Consider the following 22,160-nt stretch of genomic DNA (forward strand, 5'->3'; position numbering starts at 1 on the left):
TAAGTCTAACGACGGTATGTAATCACCATAATTGATTAGACATGACTAGGAACGTCTAGCAATGAGTAGTAATGACTGAACTGACTGCTAATGACTTGTAATGACTACGAAAACACGGATATGTCTAGCGATGACTTGCAATGACCACAACTGATTACAAAGGACTAAAATGCTTCCTATGAGCAGTAATGACTAAAAATGACTGAAATGACTTATAATGACTAGTAATTACTATGAAATTACCAGTATGTCTAACGACAACTTGTAACGACTACTATGCACTAGCAATAATTAAAAATGCTTAGTAATTACCAGTAATGGCTAATAATGACTGAAATGACTTGTAATGACTACTAATGACTACGAAATGACCAATATGTCTAGCGACGAATTGCAATGGCCACAATTGATTACAAATGACTAAAAATGCTTGCTATGAGCAGTAATGACTAAAGACTGAAATCACTTGTAATTACTAGTAATGACTATAACATGACCAATACGCCTAACAACTTGTAACGACTACTATTCATTAGCAATGACTAAAGTGTTTATTAATTACCAGTAATGACTAATAATCACTGAAATGACTTGTAATGACTATTAATGAATATGATATGACCAACACGGCTTGTAATGACCACAATTGATTACAAATGACCGAAGATGCTTAGTAATGAGCAGTGGTGACTAATAATGAATGAAATTACTATTAATGACTAGAAATGACTACGCAATTACCAATATGTCTAACGACAACTTGTAACGACTACTATTCATTAACAATGAATAAAATGTTTGCTAATTACCAGTATTGACTAATGATCACTGAAATGACTTGTAATGACTACTAATGACTATGATATGACCAACACGGCTTGTAATGACCACAATTGATTACAAATGACCGAAGATGCTTAGTAATGAGCAGTGGTGACTAATAATGAATGAAATTACTTTTAATGACTAGTAATGACTACGAAATTACCAATTTGTCTAACGACAACTTGCAACGACTACAATTCATTAGAAATGACTAAAAATGCTTAGTAATGACCAGCAATTACTAATAATGACTGAAATTACTTGTAAGAAGAGAAAGAGAAGAGGCAAAGAGAAAGAGACGAATGATAAGAGGATGAAGAGTAGGCTTTCGCCGTTCACCTCTTACGAGAGATCTTAAGAGACCGTGTAATTTTCTTTTTCTTCAGTGTTTCTTGCCATTGGCCGGCCGCCTTCGCTACCAGTACGCTCAACTTCACGGTTGACTACCATCTGCTCTTACAGACAGTTGTAGAGAAAGAACTTTTTGTAAATACAGGCCCAGGTTCTCTATTCCTTGCACCGTGGGTTACCTCCTTGCAAACCGATAGCAAAAACCTTTTCTCATTATGCGCACGAGCAGCGCTTTCTCGTCGGGTACCTCCGCAGATTTTTCTTTCTTTTTGCTTATCTGGAAATCAGTGGCGCATCGCCTTCTGTACGACATTCCGAAACTTGGAGAGCATCACTGAAACAGGCATGTCACTATCGCTTATGTGGGCACCTTCAGCTGCGGAACGTCACGGCAAGAGTACGCAACGCAGCTACCGTCAGTTTTGGTACAGGTAAAGAAGGGTAGCCGAGCTCATTGAATGAGACACTGGCACGGTTCTGTGGGAGCACAATTATGAGAACCGATATGCTCCATGTTCGAAGAAAAGGCCTGTTATTCGGGGCATACTTTTGAAAGTTTCCACCTGTATATTACTGTTCAGAGCACTGCAATCTTGAATGGTACAATCAACGTTTGTCGGCCATTTTTGCTTTGCTTGCACACCCGCAAGTTTTCTGCACTGTTTTTCCACACTGTGAGCGACAACGCCCTATTTGTCTACAAGCACGCAAGCTTTATGCATGGCAGGTTGGCAGGGCGTTTAAATGGAGTCATTAAATTAGGCGGACTCGAGGCAGCGGCAGAGGGTGGTGATCTCTTGGAGAAACTTCATTTCACGTGGCGGACTTGGGCTGATAAAGATGACAGGCGTTTCCTTTTTTCAAAGCGTGTTTTCTTCATTACGAACGCAGGGAAGCGGTTTGTTGGTGGCCGTGCTCGGGTACTGCCTTCGAGTACGACTCGAAGTGCTTGGCATCGTGGAAAGACAGGACTGGGAACTGGAAGGGCGCCGGGAATACCTGGTGGGACTGGCCGTCACAACCGTAGTGCTGGGTTTCATCTGCACCTTGGCCGCCGTTCTTGGTATCTTGAATTTGCTGCTGGATTTGAGTGCCCACATAACGGTAAGTCTTTCCCACAAAGGAACCCCCCTAGTTTTGTTTAGTTAACATTGCGCCGCAGTTTGGTGCTAGCTCCGTTTGACCGACGTACCAACATTCGCTCTGCGTGGATTTTTCTTGGGTCGTCTCTTGACATTTTTTACACATAGTTATGTTGTTTACTTGAACAACGTTTCTTACAGCAAATGAGCTGTCACGGTTAAATTCTAGCTAGCACTTTTTTTAAAGTCACATATAAATAATGTTAGAAATCAATGTGCTTGTGTCACTGAATATGTCTCAGAGTATCTTGGCAAAGCGCTTGGGACCTATACACACTCAAAAGGTTCAAAAACAGTCTCTTCATACTGTATAGCAGAATGAAGATTTGCCACGCAAGTTTACCATCATCATCCAGGCTCTATATTAACGCAGCAGCTTTGTTTACTACTGTCTGAGAACACTCATGATTCTGTTCTGAAAAGTACGGCCATATGGAGGACTACTGTCTTAACAAGATAAAGCCGGATTTACTATTCCTAATTTTTGTGCATACCTTTTCTTCGATTTGGTCTCTCTCTCGTTGAAAACTGCAGCTATTTAATAAGATATTGTTTTTCAGTAGAAACTTTATACCGGTAGCACAATCTTTTCCGCGACCAGAATTTCTTTCTCGAATCTGTTTTTCTACGAAGTCACAAACTGTTGTCGCCTAATAACCAGTCAGCCAAACCTGTCGGCCAAATATGTGATCGCACGTCAAAGTGCGCGGTCGGTTTTAGTGTTCCCGCTCTGCAGGTAGTAGAGTCACGGTAGGACAGCCGCATAAACGCGCGCCGAATAAAAACTAGTGGCATAGCTATACGGGGAACCAAACATCTCAGCAAATCTCCATTCATGCTCTGTGATCCCGATGCAAGAGTTCACGTGTTGGGCCACCACTGGGCCTTCACAGAGTGTTCGCTTGCCAACCGGGCTGGCTGCGTCCCATAATGCTCCCTCCTATACATTTTTCCTTCCTCCATAAGAGACGTACATGAACTTGTCGGATCTTCGTGCTTGTGCATTCAGACGTTCTTGTGGCTTTGTTTATGATGCTTTTTATGCTTCATTGTCGTAAATGTCAGAGGAATCTATACTCTTCGAAGAGCAGAAGCTGAGAACACGCACAATCGCTACTAATTGCGACGATTCAGCTTGTCGATCCGGCCAAACCGAAACGCGCCATGCGTCTCAAGTCAATAGCTTCATAAGGGCGTTTTGTGTGCCTTGTCGATGCACGCGTTCGGGGCGTAATGGTTTCAATATCGGGTTCATGTACTAGAGGTCCCGTGTTCGAATTCTGCCATTGGATAATTTTAGTACTGATAATTTAATTGTTTATTAAGCAGTACTTTGTTGAAAATGACGAGCCTGAAAAGCCACGAAACCGTTTGAAGCCAGAAGGATGAGGTTTAGGCCAATCCGTGTATTTCCCATAACTCAGATGATGGCTGAACCGCCCCCATTACGGCTCCCGTAGACACCAACACCAGCGCTTCCTCTAGTAATTATCGTACGAAACCACCATGGCAGTAACAGAGGTGAGCAGCCGGCTCCTGCCCGACATTCACGCGCCTTCCTCTTTGCACCCATGTTGGGTGCGATGGCAGCGCAGCGCGAATCCATGTCCCTAGAAAATTCGCCTCAGCCGGAAATGTATGACACGGCTTGTCTCGCCCGACGGTACTCTTCTCACACCATTGCGCGCAGCAGCGTAGAGGCATTCTGCGCTGCACCACGTGCTTCACTGATCCCATAACGGAGCAGCACACAATACAAACGGCGGCCTCGAAGACTTGGGCGCAAGCTCCACCTGCGAAAATAAGTATGCGGCCTCAAGCGACCGCGCAGTTGAGACGTCGTTCGTTGCCGTCCGGCGCCGTCCATGCGGATGGAGAGACGCGGGCGATGGCTGGGACGGTAATATTTAGCAGAGACTACGTCACGGAAACGTCCCCTGCTCTGGTTCGCGGCGCGGCCGCTAGACGCGGCATTTTGCGAATAATGCATTAAATTATTTTCCGGTGGCCTGAAATCAAAATTTTGTCCGCCAATTTCTGCACCCAAGCTTTCATTCGGGCTAAAAATCTCAGCGGCAAAAGTTTTGTTCAGTGTATCCCTTCAAGTACATCCAGATAACGCCAATCAGAGCAACGCGCACAGTGCACCGTATATGGGTATGGGGCTTTCACCAGTGCCGAAAAAAAAAATTCTTTAAGGCTGTCGAAGTGACATTAGGTTGCAGGTTTTATCTTTTTCTTTAAGAAAATAATAAATTTAACTACTTCCTTATGACAAAGCTCTCAGAAGCCACTGTCACACAACTGATGACAACTACGACGACCTAACCGCAGCGGCAACATTTCGCGTTTGGACGGATAACCATCATTCCGACAAAACAAATCTCGAAACGATACTCCTAATGACACGACGAAGTGTTTCAACTTAAAATGTTTCAGGCAGCACCAGGTACAAGTGCAGACAAAATTAATAGGAACACGGCAGAAGTGGCCGAATTCGTTGCTTCGATGTCAGCGCCGCCTCCCGAGCCACTCTAGGCCGAACTAAAAACCCTGAATAATCTAAAAGTAGCGCCCACACCTCTCCTCCTCTGCGCCGGCACTCACTCTCTCCTACGTCGACCGCGGCTCCCTCTATGCGGTGCAGAACTAGCAGACGCTTTGTGGAGCAAGCGCTGTAGATACGTGTCGCTCGCGCTCTTGAGCTTGTATTTTGTCGCAGTTTCTTTCACGTTGTATTACTACTGGCTTCCGAAACACCAAGAGAGGATGCCTATGCGCCGTTGTGCTTGTGTGTCTCTATTATTAGCCGTCAGACATTGCGCCACGCCGCGCGCCATCGCCTCCGCGCTTCAATCTCTCGTCGGCCAGCGACCAAGGCGCACAGCGGGGCCCCACCATTGTGACTATGCTGCGAAAGGGAATTATCCACCAGCAGTGTATGTGTAGTTATCTTACAGGTGTCGCTCACTTGTGAGCTACCGGTAAAGCTGCGGAAGAGGCCTGTTGATGAAGAGGCCGCAGCGAAATGCCCCGCTCGCTCGTCGGTCGCTTTAAGGACGCGTTACACAATTACACACACCTACGCACACACCCACACACGCGCGCTCACGCAAACACGCACGCACACACATATATTCGCCGCCAGGCTTGTCAGTGGTGGCGCTGGCTAACACTCGCAGGGTTAGTTATAGTAGATAAACATATATACCACAGAAAGTGGAAGGTAAAACGGTGCCGCGGTAGCTCATTTGGTAAGAGAGCATCACACGCGCAATGCGAAGACGCGGGTTCGTGCCCCACCGGTGGCCCGTTGTTTTAATTTATTTTCATTCCGATTAATTGATCATTTCAATAATTCAATCAATAAGTGCAAGTAATTTCCCCTATCCTGTCCTTAGTGTCCTTGTTGGCTTCCTATATGTCTCTGTGTGTGTGTGTGCGTGCGTGCGTGCGCGCGTGTGCGCGCGTGTGCGTGTGTGTGCGTGTGCGTGTGCGCGTGTGTGTGCGCGTGTGTGTGCGCGTGTGTGCGCGTGTGTGTGCGCGTGCGTGTGCGCGTGCGTGTGTGCGTGTGCGTGCGCGTGTGCGCGTGCGTGCGTGTGTGTGTGCGTGTGTGTGTGTAAAGTGTCAATGTACAAGTGTCACTTGTAGAGCGACATCAGAAACTCCCGATACAGCTTTCCGTTCCACAATACCTGCTACATAAGTGTTTTTCAGAGCGTGAAAGAAGCCCGAAAATGCACGCAAAGTACCTCGAGTGACTAGTCGCGCGGCCATTGGTGGCCAGTGGCATAAACGAGTTCACATTGTCAAGCGATCCCCACTGTCTGACAAAGTACGGTAATCAGTCACCGTGATTCCCGATAAATAACAACAATCCTAAGTTACTTAGCTTAACTTAGCATAAATGTCGAAACTGCGCCCACGCGTACATTTTCTTACACATTTCTTTATGCGATTGTGATCAGTTGCGCTATCGTATAGCATATCTTTCTTGCGAGCGCATTGCGCGCTTTTTCTGTTCACTGTTGATTTGCATTTACTGTTATCTAGTGCATTTTATTCCCACGGACTCCGTTTGAGCGTTGCGCAAGCGACCACTGCGCTTCTGGTGCTACGATTGATCGTTTTTTAATGGTTTTGTTGTTGCGATTTGTTCCCTTGAACTTGTTGTTTTCTTGCACTCCTATGTCGTATTCGCAATGCGTGTGTTGTATTTCCTATAGTCAACATTTTCTTACGTGCTTACGATGCATGCCTTTTCTTCCAGTCACACGTTGCTCGTGTCTGCATGTGGGTTGCGCCCTTGCGTGGCCTCACTCGCGGCCGAACTGCGCGGAGCGTGCGCTCTGTCAAACTGCAACGGGCAACTTTGTTCTCCGGAAACCTCTCTTCCTCTCCTTGATGAATAAATGCACGAGTTTATTTCTCGAAGAGGATATCGGCTTAACTCGGCATTTTGAGTGGAATTCTGAAGAAAAAACCTTGCAAATCATTAGCAGAATACTTGACGCGCTGGTACCCCGTCGAAAAAAAAGACGAATGTACGTTGCAAGAATGTCCCCGTTAAGCTAGGTGCAAGCACTTTAGGGAAACTAAACACTAACAAGGTTTCAATTTTTTTTAACCTCGCCATTATGCGGAAAATTTGTTTCAGCATTCAGTTAGGAAACAACGACCACCGCGCATTTTTCATCTTTTCTTTTGTCAAGTCTGGCGCAGGCAGTTCACTATGCTAACCATCGTAAACTTTTTGCTCGTTTACTGAGAACATGGCAGCACATTTCTTAAACGCCATCTAATGCGGCGATACAATGAGTTAGCTTAAATCTGCCATCGAGCGAAATTGACGAAACCAAACTGCAATGTCGGTGGGATAATCACAGTGCACTCGTGCTTGGGGTTGTCCTCGCTCGACGCCCGTTCACTTCAGGTGCCGTTCCGTGTGCGGAGGACTACGTCCCCCCTCAACAGAACTAGTCACTCTGCTTCAGGAACACTCCCTTATGAGTCGTGCGATGAGGTCTTGCTTGGAAAGCACATCTTCACTCAGGCGGATTATAGCAGACGCTGCTATTTACGTCATAACGAAACTATACAGCTCGAGGATCGAGCGCTAGTGAAGTTCCATAACTATTTCGATTGGAAAGCAACCTTGCCCATCCGCTTCCAGAAGTTTAGCCGCGGGGCATGAAGCGACAACACTTTAGCAACGGGAATGAATTAGGCTCACCAGTGCAGTAGATTCTAATAAGTTTGATTGCGTGCGTGTTGGTATTCGGCAACGACACTGTTTCCGCTCTGAGGTTCTGTATGGTATCTAAATTTTTGTTACCGGAAATCTACTCTTGGCCAGAATGTGTTGAGAAACCTTTGAAATTGAGTTGCAATGCATTTCTTTTCGAGAGCGAGAGAGAGAGAGAGCCAATGATAAATGAAAGGTAGGGAGGTTAACCATTCGAGTGCGAGAATTCGTGATTGGCAGTCAGCCTCTAGAGTGCGCGCAAGAATACGTTTATCTAGGCTACTTACTCGCAGTGTACCCTAATCATTTGAAGAAAATTTACATGAAAAATTAAATATGGGTTGGAGCGCGTACGGCAGGAATTCCGAAGTCATGAACGTGAGTTTACCGCAATTCTCGAAAAAAAAAAAAAGGAAGTGTGCAAACATTCGATTCTACCGGAAGTAACAAAGAAGCCTGAGAAGTTAGGGACCGCGCAACGACCAATGAAACGAAAAATGCCAGGCATAGCGCCGAGAAACAGGGAGACAGTGGTGTGGGCTAGAGAGCAAACGGGAGCAGCCGACATTCCAGTTTACGTTAAGATAAAGAAAATGGGACAATTCGGTAGTGTAACGCGTACGGTCGACAACTGGTGGTCTACTTGTTACAGAATGGGCGCCAAGAGAAGCGCAGTCGAGGACGGTCAGAAAACTGGGTGATATGACTGAACTGCAAAATTCGCAAGCATTCGCAGGCCAGGTGGCGCCAGGCAACAGAAGTTGGAGATCACTGGCAAACGCCTTCATCCTAACAGTAGGCATAGACTACGGTAATGGTGACTATGATGATGATGATGATTAAAACCGTTATTTCCCTAGAAAAGCTTACGTGCAGGTCACGGACGGAGCGATTTCAAGCACGCATATTTTTTTTAATCATTGACCCTTCCTCATGATATCTATTCCTGCAGTTGGACATCATCTTCGCAGTCCTAACCCTGGCTGAAGTCGGAGTTGCTTTGGCAAGCTTCATGCTCAGGTCATGGGTACGTGAAGGCTATACAGCACTTCAGATGCATTCACAACTACCATTTCGCGACTTTACTGTTTGTCGACGTAGTAGGCGGTGTGAGCCGGCGGTTAGCACAAAACCCTGCACAGCCAATTTAATTTCCATGACAAGTCGAAGTGTTTTACGACCGCCAAGCTCGCATTGCTACCAGACGTGACGTAGACTGTCCCCTCCAATCGGAGAAGAAAAGTCACATAAAGGACCGCTGTAGCTAGCGCGCTAAACGTTGATGGGGATATCTGCCATGGCCAAAGGTCATGTTTGAGCAGAATTATGAAATCGTAGGGGGTTCAGGCGCTTTTGCAGGAGATTACTGAGTTTGTCTTAATTGAGCTTTTGGCTTTCATTATATATTCAAAAAAGAGTTACGCTTCAGGACTACTGCAAATATCAAGATAGAATTCGAAAAAAAAATTCTGCTACCTTTAAAACTCAATTTTCAAGTTTTACGTATTTTAAAAGCTGTACGCAAATTTCAGACCTGTGTTAATTGGTGGCTGTTTATTTATTTGTTTGCGCTTGCCGAGGGACGTACACCTTTTGCAAAAAGCTGAGCGTACGAAGAGGACACGTGGCGTGGTAAACTGTACTTCAGAACTGGAATACGTGTAGATTAGAGTTTAGGTGCTTCATGGACGGCCGCGAGAAATTTACGAACTCGCGTCATAGTAAATATTCAGTTTTTCGATCAGTGCAATATATTTTTTCATTGTTGTAAGCAAACAGCTTAACGTTTCTGCTTGAAAACTTTTCTCAAACGTATGGAGAAAGGTTTTCTACTCTACGCTTAGACAATTGTTGACTGTTCGTCAGCTTTTTTCTTTATTATTCGTTTCAGAACGTTAATTTCCAATGATGGCGTATTCTGTGGCCAGAAAGCTTTGCCGGGAAACGCAATAATATCCATACATTTGGTCTATGTGCACCTTAATGATACCATTGAGGTCAACATTCTGTTTGTGCTTAGTCAGTATTATGACGTCATGGTCCTTCTTTAAAATTTTCAGGACTTCACAATTTCGCTCAGTTTCAGGAACAAAATGTTATAAACCTAGGCGAAATAATTGTTTCTTTTAACACTTGAATACAGCATCTTATGTAACAAATCTCACTCAAATTTCGTCGAGCGTTTGCCTAAAAAGCAATACTTTTCTGCGCTACCCATACGTATATTTGAGTCCGGGGAATCTGAACGAAAGGTTCTTCGGAAGGCGTTCTATGCAACTTCCGAAGTCGATCCCAGAAATTCGCATGTATCTCTTCTCATCACCGAGAAAAATATTCACAATTATAGGCAGCGGTTATCGATTGATAAAAATACGAGGGCAGAGTCAAATCTTTCTAGTTCGCTCGAAACTGTTTCATTAAGCTACAGTAATTGAGGTTGCCGCCTTTTCTAAGCACCTGGTAGACATCACCACTACTACCATCTTCTCCTTCGTGTGTTCCGCTTACTGAGGCTTCTTTTATCAGATCTGTTCATCAAGAAATCCGGACTCTTTTTACCGACATATATTTTCTAAAATAAACCGGCACTCGCAAGGTTGAAAAGACCACTGCAGGTCCCTTGTTCACAATGATGATGAGCGCAACAGTGGCCGCTTATTTATGTGATAGGTGGCACAGAGTCAGCATGTATATCTCGGGGAGATTATGTTTATTTATGATTAGATATTTTTCATTTCCTTTTGAACCTTAGTCGAGTGCCGGTTCGCATGCATCAATTCACCACCCTCGCCTGACGGGTTTTCGTCGAACTTTGGACTATACATTTATATATTTGTAAAGGACTAATTTTGAAATCTGTCAGAATTCTCCTTAGTGTCACTTTTTGACACCCTCAAAGAAAAGTGCGAGCAAAAACCTTTTTGTGAGCTCCATATTCACTCTTTCCTTCTGCGTTGATTGTAAAGTGGCGTGAAAAAATGCCGCGTGAAGCAGATATATCCATAATTTGCTCTTGAACCCCTCATTCTATAGCATGCACAGACATACGCATAGCAGCCTTTTATGTGCCCTTCTTATAGTGAACGGCTTCCTTACGAACCTGCAGAAGCTACTGTTTGATCAAGTGGCACGACCACATAGATATAGTAGCATCAACATGGAAGCGGACAAAATCCCTTTCGTTGAGACTGTGCAAGTTAGAACCTCCTTTGTACACCTAAAAATTACTTACCTTAAAATAAAATTAAATATGAAAGTTTAGGACTATCCAGTGGCCGGATGTGTTCAATTTTAATCCCAAATTTCAGTGTCATCTCGTTGACTTGCATTGTACTACACGTCGGTTCTTCGTCGATGATGATGACACAACAGTGTCGGACAAAGTAGTGTCAATTTTCTCAACAATTCAAAAAACCATTGTCTCGCACTGCCACGTGCGTCTTGCTTTAGGTTAGAGGAAAAGGTTCCAGAAGATCATTTCTGGTTTAATTTTGTACAACATCAACGTCCGAGACCCACGACGATATACATGAATCCGAGGAAGCTAACTTTTTATTTTTCGCCCGAAACGAAAACGTCGCTCACAAGAATGCAGCGACATGTTCCTCGGCGTGATTTTTCTTTGCCTCACTTTTCAGGTCCGCTCCGACATTCCGCCCGAAAGAGCCGACTGCGAGGTAAGCAGCCTGGCATGTTTCCGCCACAAATTGAGGCACTGTTTTTTTATCTCTTCTGAGGGATACGTCCGGTACGCACGGAGTGATCATGAGATACTTTTCATTTTCAAGCGTGCTGTACTAGTTCAGACAACGCTGTCCGCATCAGGTCTCTATGTTTGTGTCAAGTTGCGCTGTACAATGCTTAAGGTTCTGCGCCTACAATACGAAATCTTAACGCTTTCAGTGTGACTTCTTTGAACTCTCCAACCCAAGTGTACTTTCGCACATTTCAGAAAGCTTTATTATTCTGCTTTCTACCTCTTTGGCATTTATTGCAATAGTTTCGGCTTCGCATCAGAGATTTCTGCTTTGCCACAATATTAACTTCTACACCACTGGGCCGAGAGATTAGTAGAGTTTCCAAACAAAATGAAATTTTTCATTCATCTCACATTCACTAGACTTCATAGCAATGACTCCATTCTACTAATGCTGCACGAAGTTTTATTTATTAATTTTCTTGCACTTGATAGGAAGACCTGAGGAACGCCGTCATTGTGACCGGCAAACTGCTTCCAATAATAGGCTTCCTGTTCTTGGTGTCCGCAGTGGCCAAGGTGAGGCGACCATTGTGCCATTTGCACGGAGAATTCCTACTTTGATCAGTTTAGCAGATCGCAAGCGCTTTATATTTAGATCGATTCTGTCCGGCCTTTCCAAGGCCGTAGTTGTGTAGTGCTAAGCGCAATAAGGTACCTAGAATGTCGCAGTACCTAGCTTCTACGAGGTATGCAAAACGAAGAAAGGTTTTTAGCTGAGCTTGTTGGGGCATAACTTTCGGTTGAACTGCGCGAGAACGGGACAAGAAAGGAAACAAATACGAGCACACACTATAAACGCATGATTTATTTGAAAATACACAGAGCATATATACTGACGCGAATGCATACGTGGGTAGTCGGTGCAAGGTAGCCAAGCTTCTTATCTGTCAGATCGATTGATGGGATGCCGACGCATTTGTCTCTTCTGTGGATTGCGTGGGCCTCAAATATTTCCCGTGTGAGGTGATTCTTGTATGCCTTCAAAAATTTAGAGGACGCTTAAGTTTCGCCTTTAAGAGTGGAACGCGTTAGCATTCAAAGATCCGTGACTGCTTCTCACGCTTCCCGGCAGCGGTAGCGTATGTAAACGTAATGTTTACCGGGAAACGCTCGCGGCGAATGCTATGCACGAAGGTGGGCTTTCTGGTAGAAACGCGGCCTCTTGCGTGGGCCGCGATGCGGCAGAGGCGAGCGCCATCTGGAAGTGTTTCAAGGAGACAGGCGCGCTGCTTCGTGCACTTCGAGATATTCACGCACCGGCGTGCGCAAATGGCGAACGCCGTGGCCGGTCTATGAATGTTAGAAACGCTGGCAAAGGGGTTTGTTTGAGTTTTTCCGTAATAGAATTATGTTTTCTCGTATATTCAAATTACAGTCCGATGCGATCTTGTCTGTAGGTTGTGTGTAGTTCGTACTTTACGATTTATACACAACTATTTACGATTACAATTATTACGAACAATTTACGATTACGAAGACCCCGGTCATACTGTACATTCATAAGATTTCACAGCACATCAAGAAAATTGCTGGAAGGGCCGAGGTGCGGGTTGTTTTCTCGGTGCCCATCAAACTAACAGGTTTATGCAGCCTGGTCAACATAGACGATGCGACGACCGAAAAGTGCAAGAAGAAACACGTGAACAAATTCGTCGATTGCCGCAGCGATGTTGTGTACAGCGTTCCTCTGTCACGTGGTCTCTCGTATACCGAACAGAAGGGGCGTTGTGTTAATGACCGCCTCAGGGAACATTCATGCTCGCTCAGAACCGGCCAAGGAAGCAATCTGGCTTTGCACGTATTCACGTGCAGCGGTTGCAAACGAGAGTTAGTGCGCGGCACTATATTGAAGACATACAAGAATCACCTCACGCGCGAAATATTTGAGACCCACGCAATCCACCGAAGAGACGAATGCGTCAGAATCTCATCGATCGATCTGACAGATAAGGAGCTTGACTACCTTGGATGACAGATAGTCATTCCCCGATTGACCACGTGCGCATTCTCGTCAGTATATATGCTCTGTGTGTTTTCAAATAAATCATGTTGATAGTCGGCGCTTATGTTTGTTTCCTTTCTGTCCCGTCATCGCGCAGTTCACCCAAAAGTTCAAGCGAAGTTTTCTTTGCCTTTTCCTTCGCGTTTCCTACTACTGCTGCTACTGTCTGGCACGCCGCGTCGGGGGGTGGGGGGAGGAGTGGTTCAGAGCGTGTGCCTCCACGGAAGGAGCGTGGCAGAGAGAAAATTCGATGCCAGAAACTCGTTTAAATCTTTCCATCGCGTCACATGCACGCAATGCCCTCTGGAGCTCCCTGGGTGTCGCTACGTTAGCCTATTCACGGCTGTAATTATCCGTGAGCGCCCGCAAAAGCATTGACGAAACTACAGCGCATACCAATCTACTAAGGTGCAAGTCCATATGAGAGGTAGATAGAATGGTAGAGTGGAGGCGGGGAGAGCAGGCAGAGAATGGGCAGAACCGACGCATCCCGAAAAATCGCAAAACTTGCCACTCTTTGCTCGCACTTCCAAAGCATAGGGGAGGGGTGGCGGGCGGGAGAGGAAAAAGGTGACGCGAGAAGCTAAGTGAAACGCTACTATACTATAGCCCTGACAGCGGCTGCGGGAAAACTGAAGGTATGCTTCTGCTATTTCTGAAACATAAACACCATGCAGATTTGTCAAGTAGACAACAGACTCAGAGTGCGCAGACGCAAAGCCGCAATAAATCAATGTATGGTCTATGCGACACTACGGAAGCGATCGCGCGTCAAATCAACACTTTGCGGCTATGGCATCGCTCGACGTCGAGGGTTCGATCCCGACCGGGCCAGCCGGATTTCGGAAGTGGGGGGGGGGGGGGGCGAAATACAAAACCGCTTCGGCAATTAGATTTAGGCGCACGTTAAAAAACACCAGGGTGTCAATATTAATTCGGAGTCCGCCACCACGACATGCCTCATAATCCGATTGTGGTTTTGGCGCGTACAGCCCCATGATTCAACTAACGTTTCAGCACTTCTGCCACCATGCGATGTGCCATTTGAGGCAACGACAATGCTCAACCCTTTCAGAAGTTATGAACAGTGGCGCACACCAGCGCCTCAAACACGTCTCCCTGTGTGTTCTGTGCACGACGCAGACAAACAGTAGTGGCGCACGCAACGTAACGTTCAACACAAGCTCACCACTCTCGTATTAGACTAAATGTTGAAAAAATAAAACGTTTGCCGTCAAAATCACTGCTGGTTATCGTCAATCAAAGCAAACAGCACAGAAAGTTTTTCGTACATCGATTCCCACAGTGCGTGGGGTCCGCATGAATTTTTTTTTTACTTCAGTGAAGTCTCATAATAGATAGATAAGGGCGACTCGTGTAGTTTTCGAATCGGATAATCAATAAAGTTGAGGTAAATCTTATGACAGCAATATGACATATTTATTATGTAGGGATAAACATCGCCAAGAGGCGATTCACAAAACAAAATGCACATCCAACGCACATGTTGTAATCTATGTGACGCGAAGCTTTAGTATAGTGCAGAACTAAATGCTTTAGAATTGAGGGTTATGCGTACAATTTTATTTACTTTCATCCTATCTCGGAATGTTTGTTTATCCACCAAAATGGTCACACATTCATTGTCATGCATTTTTTATATGTTGTGGGGGGTCTCAAACGTGCCCTCGAGAAAAAGGAACGACAATACAGTAGTGCAGACAATCACGAGTGCATTTATCACACCTTTCCTACACCAATGCCACTTAGCCGAATTACTATCAATAGCACATCCCGATTGGTGCGGACGAATCGATGGAGTCCGATTCACCGCGACAGGATATTGAGCGAATATGTTCGCCTCCAGACTCGACACCAGCGCCTAATCGGTTGCGTGTGCAGTCACGCGAACGGTGTCGCGTTCGAAGGATCGGGTTCACCCGTTCCGGTGCCCCGCTCCAAAGCCTCGCAAGACTGCTCCACAGAGCAGTCTTGCGAGCAGTCTTGCCAGAGCGTTCCGACAGGCGCGCGACAATTTCGCGCCCTCTGGCGACGCCAAGCCAGGGAAGAAGAGGCTACTCCCTTTTGCGCCCGAGTAACCCCGCCGTTAAGTGGCGTTGGCAGCTAGCGTGCCTCGATTTCCTCCTCCCCAAAATCTGCAGCGGTTGCGGAGGAGGACATCGAGGCACCCTAGCTGCTAACGCCGCTTAACGGCGGGGTTACTCGGGCGCTAAATGGAGTAGCCTTTTCTTCCAGCAGCTAAAACCCTTCGATGATTTGTAAGTAGCGGCACTGTCCTCCACGCGGCGCTTTATTCCTCGATTCTCTTCGCGCGCCGATTCTCTTCGCAATGCGCACGGCACGCTCTTTCTCCTTGGCTCCAGCGGCCTGTCCGCAGTATTCGATGAAGGCGCATTATTTTGAATCAGTTGCGCACCACAGTGGTGTACAAAAACTTTTTAGTCGTGATAGCAGCATCGGGGATGCTGAATGTGATGTTTATGAGCAGGCTCTTTTTTCTTGAAGCCGTGTGAATGAGGCACACTGATGTAAAAGAAGCTTTGAGGCAAGTTCTGTACTCCAAAAAATTTTGTACGACAAGATAAGATATGTTCTTGTGCATCTGTTCTAGTATTGGTTGTGGCACAACCCTCTGTGTTTTGGTTTTTTTCCTCTTGCCTGTGCGCGCATGTGCACCGCAGGTATTATATTCAGCGTGCCTTCTTATAATGAATTAGTCGCGAGTGCATCGTCCGTCGGTTCATTTATCTTAATGTGTAGGTAGCTTTTTTGCTGTGGTCGCTAAACTGAATAGGACGGTTGCGCAATTTAAGTGCGAGCAAGCGTGCGCAATCGTGTGAACACCCCCTGTACATTGCTTGTATCCGTGAGAAAACCAAATAATAATCGTCACCTATTCATGCGTAGGTGGCAGCCCAATTCAAAGCAATTCAAGGACTCAAAAATAATTCATAAACTCCAATGGTGTTGCCTAAGTGTGCGTACGTATACTCCCGAATTTTAAGTTGGGTGACCTCCAAACTTCAAGTTCGCCCACCCCCAAATTTCAATTCGGTCCACCCCTAATTTCAATTCGGTCCACCCCAAATTTCAATTCGGTCCACCCCAAATTTCAATTCGGCCCACCCTAAATTTCAACTCACCCTCCCCAAATTTCAATTCATCTCGGCCCACCCCCAAACTTCAAGGCGGCCCACCCCCCAAACTTCAAGGCGGCCCACCCCCCAAACTTCAACTCGGCCCACCCCCCCAAACTTCAAGTCGGCCCACCCCCCAAACTTCAAGTCGGCCCACCCCCCCAAACTTCAAGTCGGCCCACCCCCCCAAACTTCAAGTCGGCCCACCCCCCCAAACTTCAAGTCGGCCCACCCCCCCCAAACTTCAAGTCGGCCCACCCCCCCCAAACTTCAAGTCGGCCCACCCCCCCAAACTTCAAGTCGCCCCCCAAACTTCAAGTCGGCCCACCCCCCAAACTTCAAGTCGGCCCACCCCCCAAACTTCAAGTCGGCCCACCCCCCAAACTTCAAGTCGGCCCACCCCCCAACCTTCAAGTCGGCCCACCCCCCAACCTTCAAGTCGGCCCACCCCCCAAACTTCAAGTCGGCCCACCCCCCAAACTTCAAGTCGGCCCACCCCCCAAACTTCAAGTCGGCCCACCCCCCAAACTTCAAGTCGGCCGACGCCCAAATTTCTACTTGGCTTAAAGGGAAGCTGAAACGGTTTTCAATTTCTATGAATTGCTGGGATTGGGAAGAACAGACCTAATAATTTACGGTTCCGAAATTTTTTTTTTTTCGTTTTGTTAATATAACGGGCGGAAATCGCTTTCTAAATCACCCGCGCGGACACGCCCCCATCGCTTCCCGGAGCGCCGGGTGAGGACGTTAGCAGAGGAGAGAACCGGCGAGAGTGACGTCATGGGCGGAGACCGAGCCAACCGAGCTGCGGACCGGCGTGCTGACATGTGCTGGCATGCCTCTTTCCGTCCTGCGCTTTACTGAACGACGCTACGAGAGATCTGCCGCCGCCGCCGCCGCTCACGTTTGTTTTGCGATTTTCGTAAACTGTTCTTTCCTTCTGTGCTGCGGGAGTGCCTACAGCCAAGGGCGCCCAACATGCCCTCGTTCTGTGCAGCATTCGGCTGAGCGAACACAGGCGGGCGAGACGATGTGGTGTTTCACAAATTCCCGAAGGAAAAGAAGCTTGCAGCGCAGTGGGTACGTGCGGTGAGGAGAGATAAGTTCGTGCCGACGAAATCAACTGCGCTGTGCTCGGACCATTTCCGCGACAGTGACTATCATCGGAGCTTGACAACGATGCGGGCAATCGGTATTCCAATTAAATCGGCGCGACTGAAGCCCGAACAACTTCAAGTACACAGCTTGGCAGAATTCGACGGTTCTTCTTTCCCAACTTTTTCCATACTAGCCAGACAAACTGGCGGTATGCTGCATACCTCAACTGCCTGTAAAAAAAATTGCTTTTGCATCACTCTTTTTCCATTGGCCATATCATTTTCACACCTGTGTGTAAACTTCTTGCCTTGTCCAGCCGGTTCGACTCCTTTCTGGGCAAGTGCCACTTCCAGTACTGCCCTGCTGAGGCACACAGTCCTGAATTGTCTTGAACTTGTTACGCACTGCGTGCGCTTCTGTTTTTTCCTAATCTCTTGCACCTCCTGGCAGCACAAGCAGTTCTCTTCATCTTCCATCAATACGCAGCACATGCAGGTGCACCTAGTTTAATGAAAGCGTGATTAGGCCCACATTGATGCACTGGAGAAATACGAACATTTGCAGCCATTAACGTCTGGTAACACAGTTTTAGCGTAGCCGGATAGCCTTACGACAAATGCGAAAACGCGTTGTTGCTAGCGTTGCTATACTCCGTTTCATACATCAGGTGCAATGCTGTGGAGGCTTGAGATACTTCTTGCAGTGGCTGCGTTCGCACTTAGAAAACGTTCGGTGTTTCTTGACCCGATTTTTCAGAAAGCTTTCCATATATAAGCTCAGTTCGGAATGAAAAAAAAAAGAATTTACCCATAGAAACCATCCGTGTACTTATACGACTGCTAACACGTTCTTTTTTAAAAAAAATTCTTTTCGGTATTTTTTAATTGCAGCCCGTCGCGGCAGCTTTACGTGCATGCTCGCGCGAGCAAACGCCGCTGGCACGCTGCGAAGCATAGACGGAAACGCGCGCAGTAATAAATTTTGGTGACCGGACTTCGAGCGTAGCTTCCACAGCGATGCACCTGAGGTATCAAATGGAGTGTAGGCTTGCCTAGTGACATTCGACGTTTGGTTCAGTTATCGTGTTTACCACACGGCGGTGCTAAAATTGCCTAATATCTTTATGTCAACACTAGCATGGAGCACGCATACCGATTCTTGATCGAGCCACACTCGCAAAGTCGTCGAAACATAGTATGAATATTGCACATATAATACCTCTGGTCATCTCTGGATGTGTATGATAAGCAACTTCCATGACTGTACCTCACAGCACTGCATGTGCGCGCTTTGAAACGCGGCACTTATGTTCGCGATCGTGTATCAACGCTGAAAAAACCACGGGACTTTAGACAAGCAGCGGCAAGGTGCTTGACATGGCGGAATCGCACCCGTGTAAATCTAATGAGAAGTTAGTGCTTCGGCATTCTTCCAGCAGCATGTTCCCAGTGACACATTAGCGCATTTTTTCTCCCGTCATTGCAACGTGCAGCTACATGAAAAAAAAAAAAACATACGTGCCAGCTAAGATTTTCAGCGCGCGAGAAGGTGCACACATCGCTCTCGCTGTTGGCACACTCAATATCGTCGTTGACTCTGTTGCCGCCATCGTTTTCCGTATCGGCTGTGGGTTCAAACATGTACGGGGACAATACAAGCTGTCGGAGACAGCGAGAACGTTCCATCTTGCAACTCAGCTATGAAGCCAGAACAGCAGAACCGCGTGCTACCAGAGAGAAAGGAATGGTGCTACGCTCTGAAACGGAGACATGCAGCGGCGCCGACCGGCGACTACCGCCAACGACGTCACAGCGGCCCCGACCAATCACGGGCAACAGCGGCGCTCGCGCGATGCCCTGAGGCGCTGGTGCGCGTTTTCTTGGAAAAACAGCCGCTTGCGTTTGTTTCCGCCCTTTTTGAACCAGATATTCGTGTTCAGGGGACTCAAAACTGTAGAATGCCGCAGAGAACTCATTTTTTTCGAAAAGTGTTTCAGCTTCCCTTTAACACATTTAATTTGGCCCACTCCGAAATTTCAAGTTGGCCCATCCCTACGGGGAATCGGCAGGGCGTTCTTTATCTCCTCTGCAATTCTCAGCCAGCAGCATGCTTTTGCGCCGTCATCCGACGGGAGCCGCCGGCCTAGCTGCCTACAACCATCATAACGCCCTGCCGCTTCCCCGTCGCCAGTCACGATGCAGCCGACCATGTTCACCGAACGCACGCTTGAGAGCAGCACGATACCACAGCGATACCAATTTGCGGGCTTTCTTTGAAACCCAGAAAAAGACTACGTGGGACGTATTGTACAGAAAACAACTCGATCAACGGTTTCTGAAGGTGCTGCACAAATCTGCTTATAAGGCATGGGCATATAAGACAAACTTGAGTAATTAAACTTAATTAGTTATTGCGTTATGGGGAAAACAATAAATTGCCTGAGTTACTATAGGACATCGCGAATAGTATGCGTTCGGTTCAATTCGCTTCCACGCACCTTTCATATTTAACTTCTCGGCTAAAATTACGTGGGACACCCTTTATATAGAATCTTTCTGCGCGAATATTTTAAATGTGTATACAACCCTTTCCTTTCAGAGCGTGTGCATTGTAATAAACCGTGTAGAGAGCTCGGGAGTCGAAAACCATGTCAATCATGCAGGAAGCAGCAATCCTGAGAAGGAGGAAATGAACACAAGTATGTTTCTTCTTTTTCTTTTTTACCATACTTAAGCAATAAACGGCGCTGTAACTTGATTTGTCTTGTCGAATTATTGTTCTGTCTGCATTATTCTAGTGAAACTGGTGCTTATTTTTCTCAGTTCTTCCCACTAAATGGTGAAATACCCGAACCCGTGCACCCCATAATCTTTGTCATAATCATAATCTTTGTCATAATTTTTGTCATAACCGTGCCCTGACATCACGCGAGCGCCGCTCGCGTGATGTCGGGGCACGGTCTTGCGCCTGTCGTCTGCTGCAGTTCGGGATGTGTCCTGGCGCCTTCTGCAGTGTTTTCGTTTGTTCCTGTCTCAAATATATTTTTACGACATCTTCGTTCACGAAGATTTATTCAAAGAGCTTATTTCTTAGACAACAATACCATTCACAAAGGCGATGCTACAGTGCCAGCCGAAGGAGCTCAGACCAGCCCATTGCAAGTTTTTCATGCGCGGATCGACTACCGCAATAACATAGCACATAAGAATCCAGTTATGATACCATACCTGCCGCGGTGCAACAAGTATGTCATAAACGCTGGCTTTATATGACTTCTACAACAGTTAACTTGATTTTAATCCGCTAAAACAGGTTTGCTCACTACGTGTAGTTCATGGTATTATCGAATTTTTGGCGTTTCTTCACAGAAACGCCCGGCAGTGACACGAGGACTCAACTAACGTTGCAGTTTTTCTACCAGCACCACTTGCTTCTTTAACTGCTTCTCAAAACTGGGCGGTTCTTCACGTGTTTATTTTAAATGGCGGTAATTTGAAGTAAAGCTAATTGAGGCTTACAGCTGTTGCAGAATACGAAAAGGAATGTACCAATATATATTTCCTTTTCCGTGCTACACGTTCAACTCACTTGGGCAATTTACTGGTGCTCGTTGCTTGAGGAATATACATGATGAATTTGTTTGGCGAACTGACACTGGCTGTTCGGCCCCAATCGTCTTGTGAAATATGCCTTTCGGACCGTATGGCTGTAGCCATAAAGAAGCCGAATCGTCATACATTAGTAGTATGGAACATATTGAGGATATCATGTGGTGGACAGTCAAAAATCAAGTGAAATATGCAAGGCTTGTGGTGTCTTCCTCATGAAGGTTTGCGAGCTTCTCTTTTTTGTACCGACGATGCGAATAGTTCTCCGTTTGTATAATTAAACAATGCTGGATCGAGACATGGTGAGGCCGAAGGTGCTTGAATTTTCGTTTTCTAGACAGCCTAAGTTGCGCTGTAGTACCTCGAGTATACTTTAGGCATTGCAATTTGCACTCTCAAAACTGTTTTATGGTTTAAATTCGAAGTTGAAGTGAAGTGATGGGTTCCGCGAACAATTCCTGCCTCGTCATAACGACAGTCGGTTGGTACCGCTGTATGAGGGACGTGCCATTTGGTCGATAAAGGCTACTGAGGGCTACTATGAAGCATTTCATCGCTTGAAATTGATTGACTCTCGATCTTAACCACGAAACTTTTCTTTCAGCTGATTGATACTATGGTATTTGTGAATGAACTATGTAAATTCTCTACGTGACCCGCCATCGTGTTAGCAGCCATGAGCAATTCACTTTATGTGGACCTGTTTTAGAGGGCGTTGAAAGTAGCAGCAAACTTTTTCATACGAAATGCGCGCCTAACTCTTCCTTTTACGCATTAATAAAGTGGCCACATTCAACTAGAACAACTCACCAGAGTAATAAGAATCATTATCACAGCTTCCCTGGGCAGCATCTTTCTAACACGGATAACATGTTGACACCAATTACCAAGATTTTTCTTCCATGTAAAGTGCAATCTCTCTCATAGCTAAGTACTAAGGGAATGTTAAGTGTTTAGCAAAGCATCATACA

At 46.2% G+C, this 22,160-nt stretch overlaps 1 protein-coding gene across 3 annotated transcripts in view; it reads left to right on the forward strand.

Annotated features, from left to right (window-relative positions):
* Window positions 1-22,160, forward strand: part of LOC126537892 (uncharacterized) — a 121,959-nt gene that overhangs the window by 96,191 nt on the left and 3,608 nt on the right. For 2 of the 3 annotated variants that reach the window (XM_050184994.3, XM_050184995.3), the window contains exons 2-6: window positions 2,068-2,280; window positions 8,516-8,590; window positions 11,202-11,240; window positions 11,756-11,839; window positions 20,180-20,279. In XM_050184994.3, coding sequence (XP_050040951.1) covers window positions 2,068-2,280; window positions 8,516-8,590; window positions 11,202-11,240; window positions 11,756-11,839; window positions 20,180-20,279 — 511 coding nt within the window. The remainder of the gene's footprint in view (window positions 1-2,067; window positions 2,281-8,515; window positions 8,591-11,201; window positions 11,241-11,755; window positions 11,840-20,179; window positions 20,280-22,160) is intronic. The other variant, XM_055074518.2, reaches the window with a different exon arrangement.

This window comes from Dermacentor andersoni, chromosome 4 (assembly GCF_023375885.2).
Source record: "Dermacentor andersoni chromosome 4, qqDerAnde1_hic_scaffold, whole genome shotgun sequence".
In the NCBI taxonomy this organism is placed as follows: Eukaryota; Metazoa; Arthropoda; class Arachnida; order Ixodida; family Ixodidae; genus Dermacentor; species Dermacentor andersoni.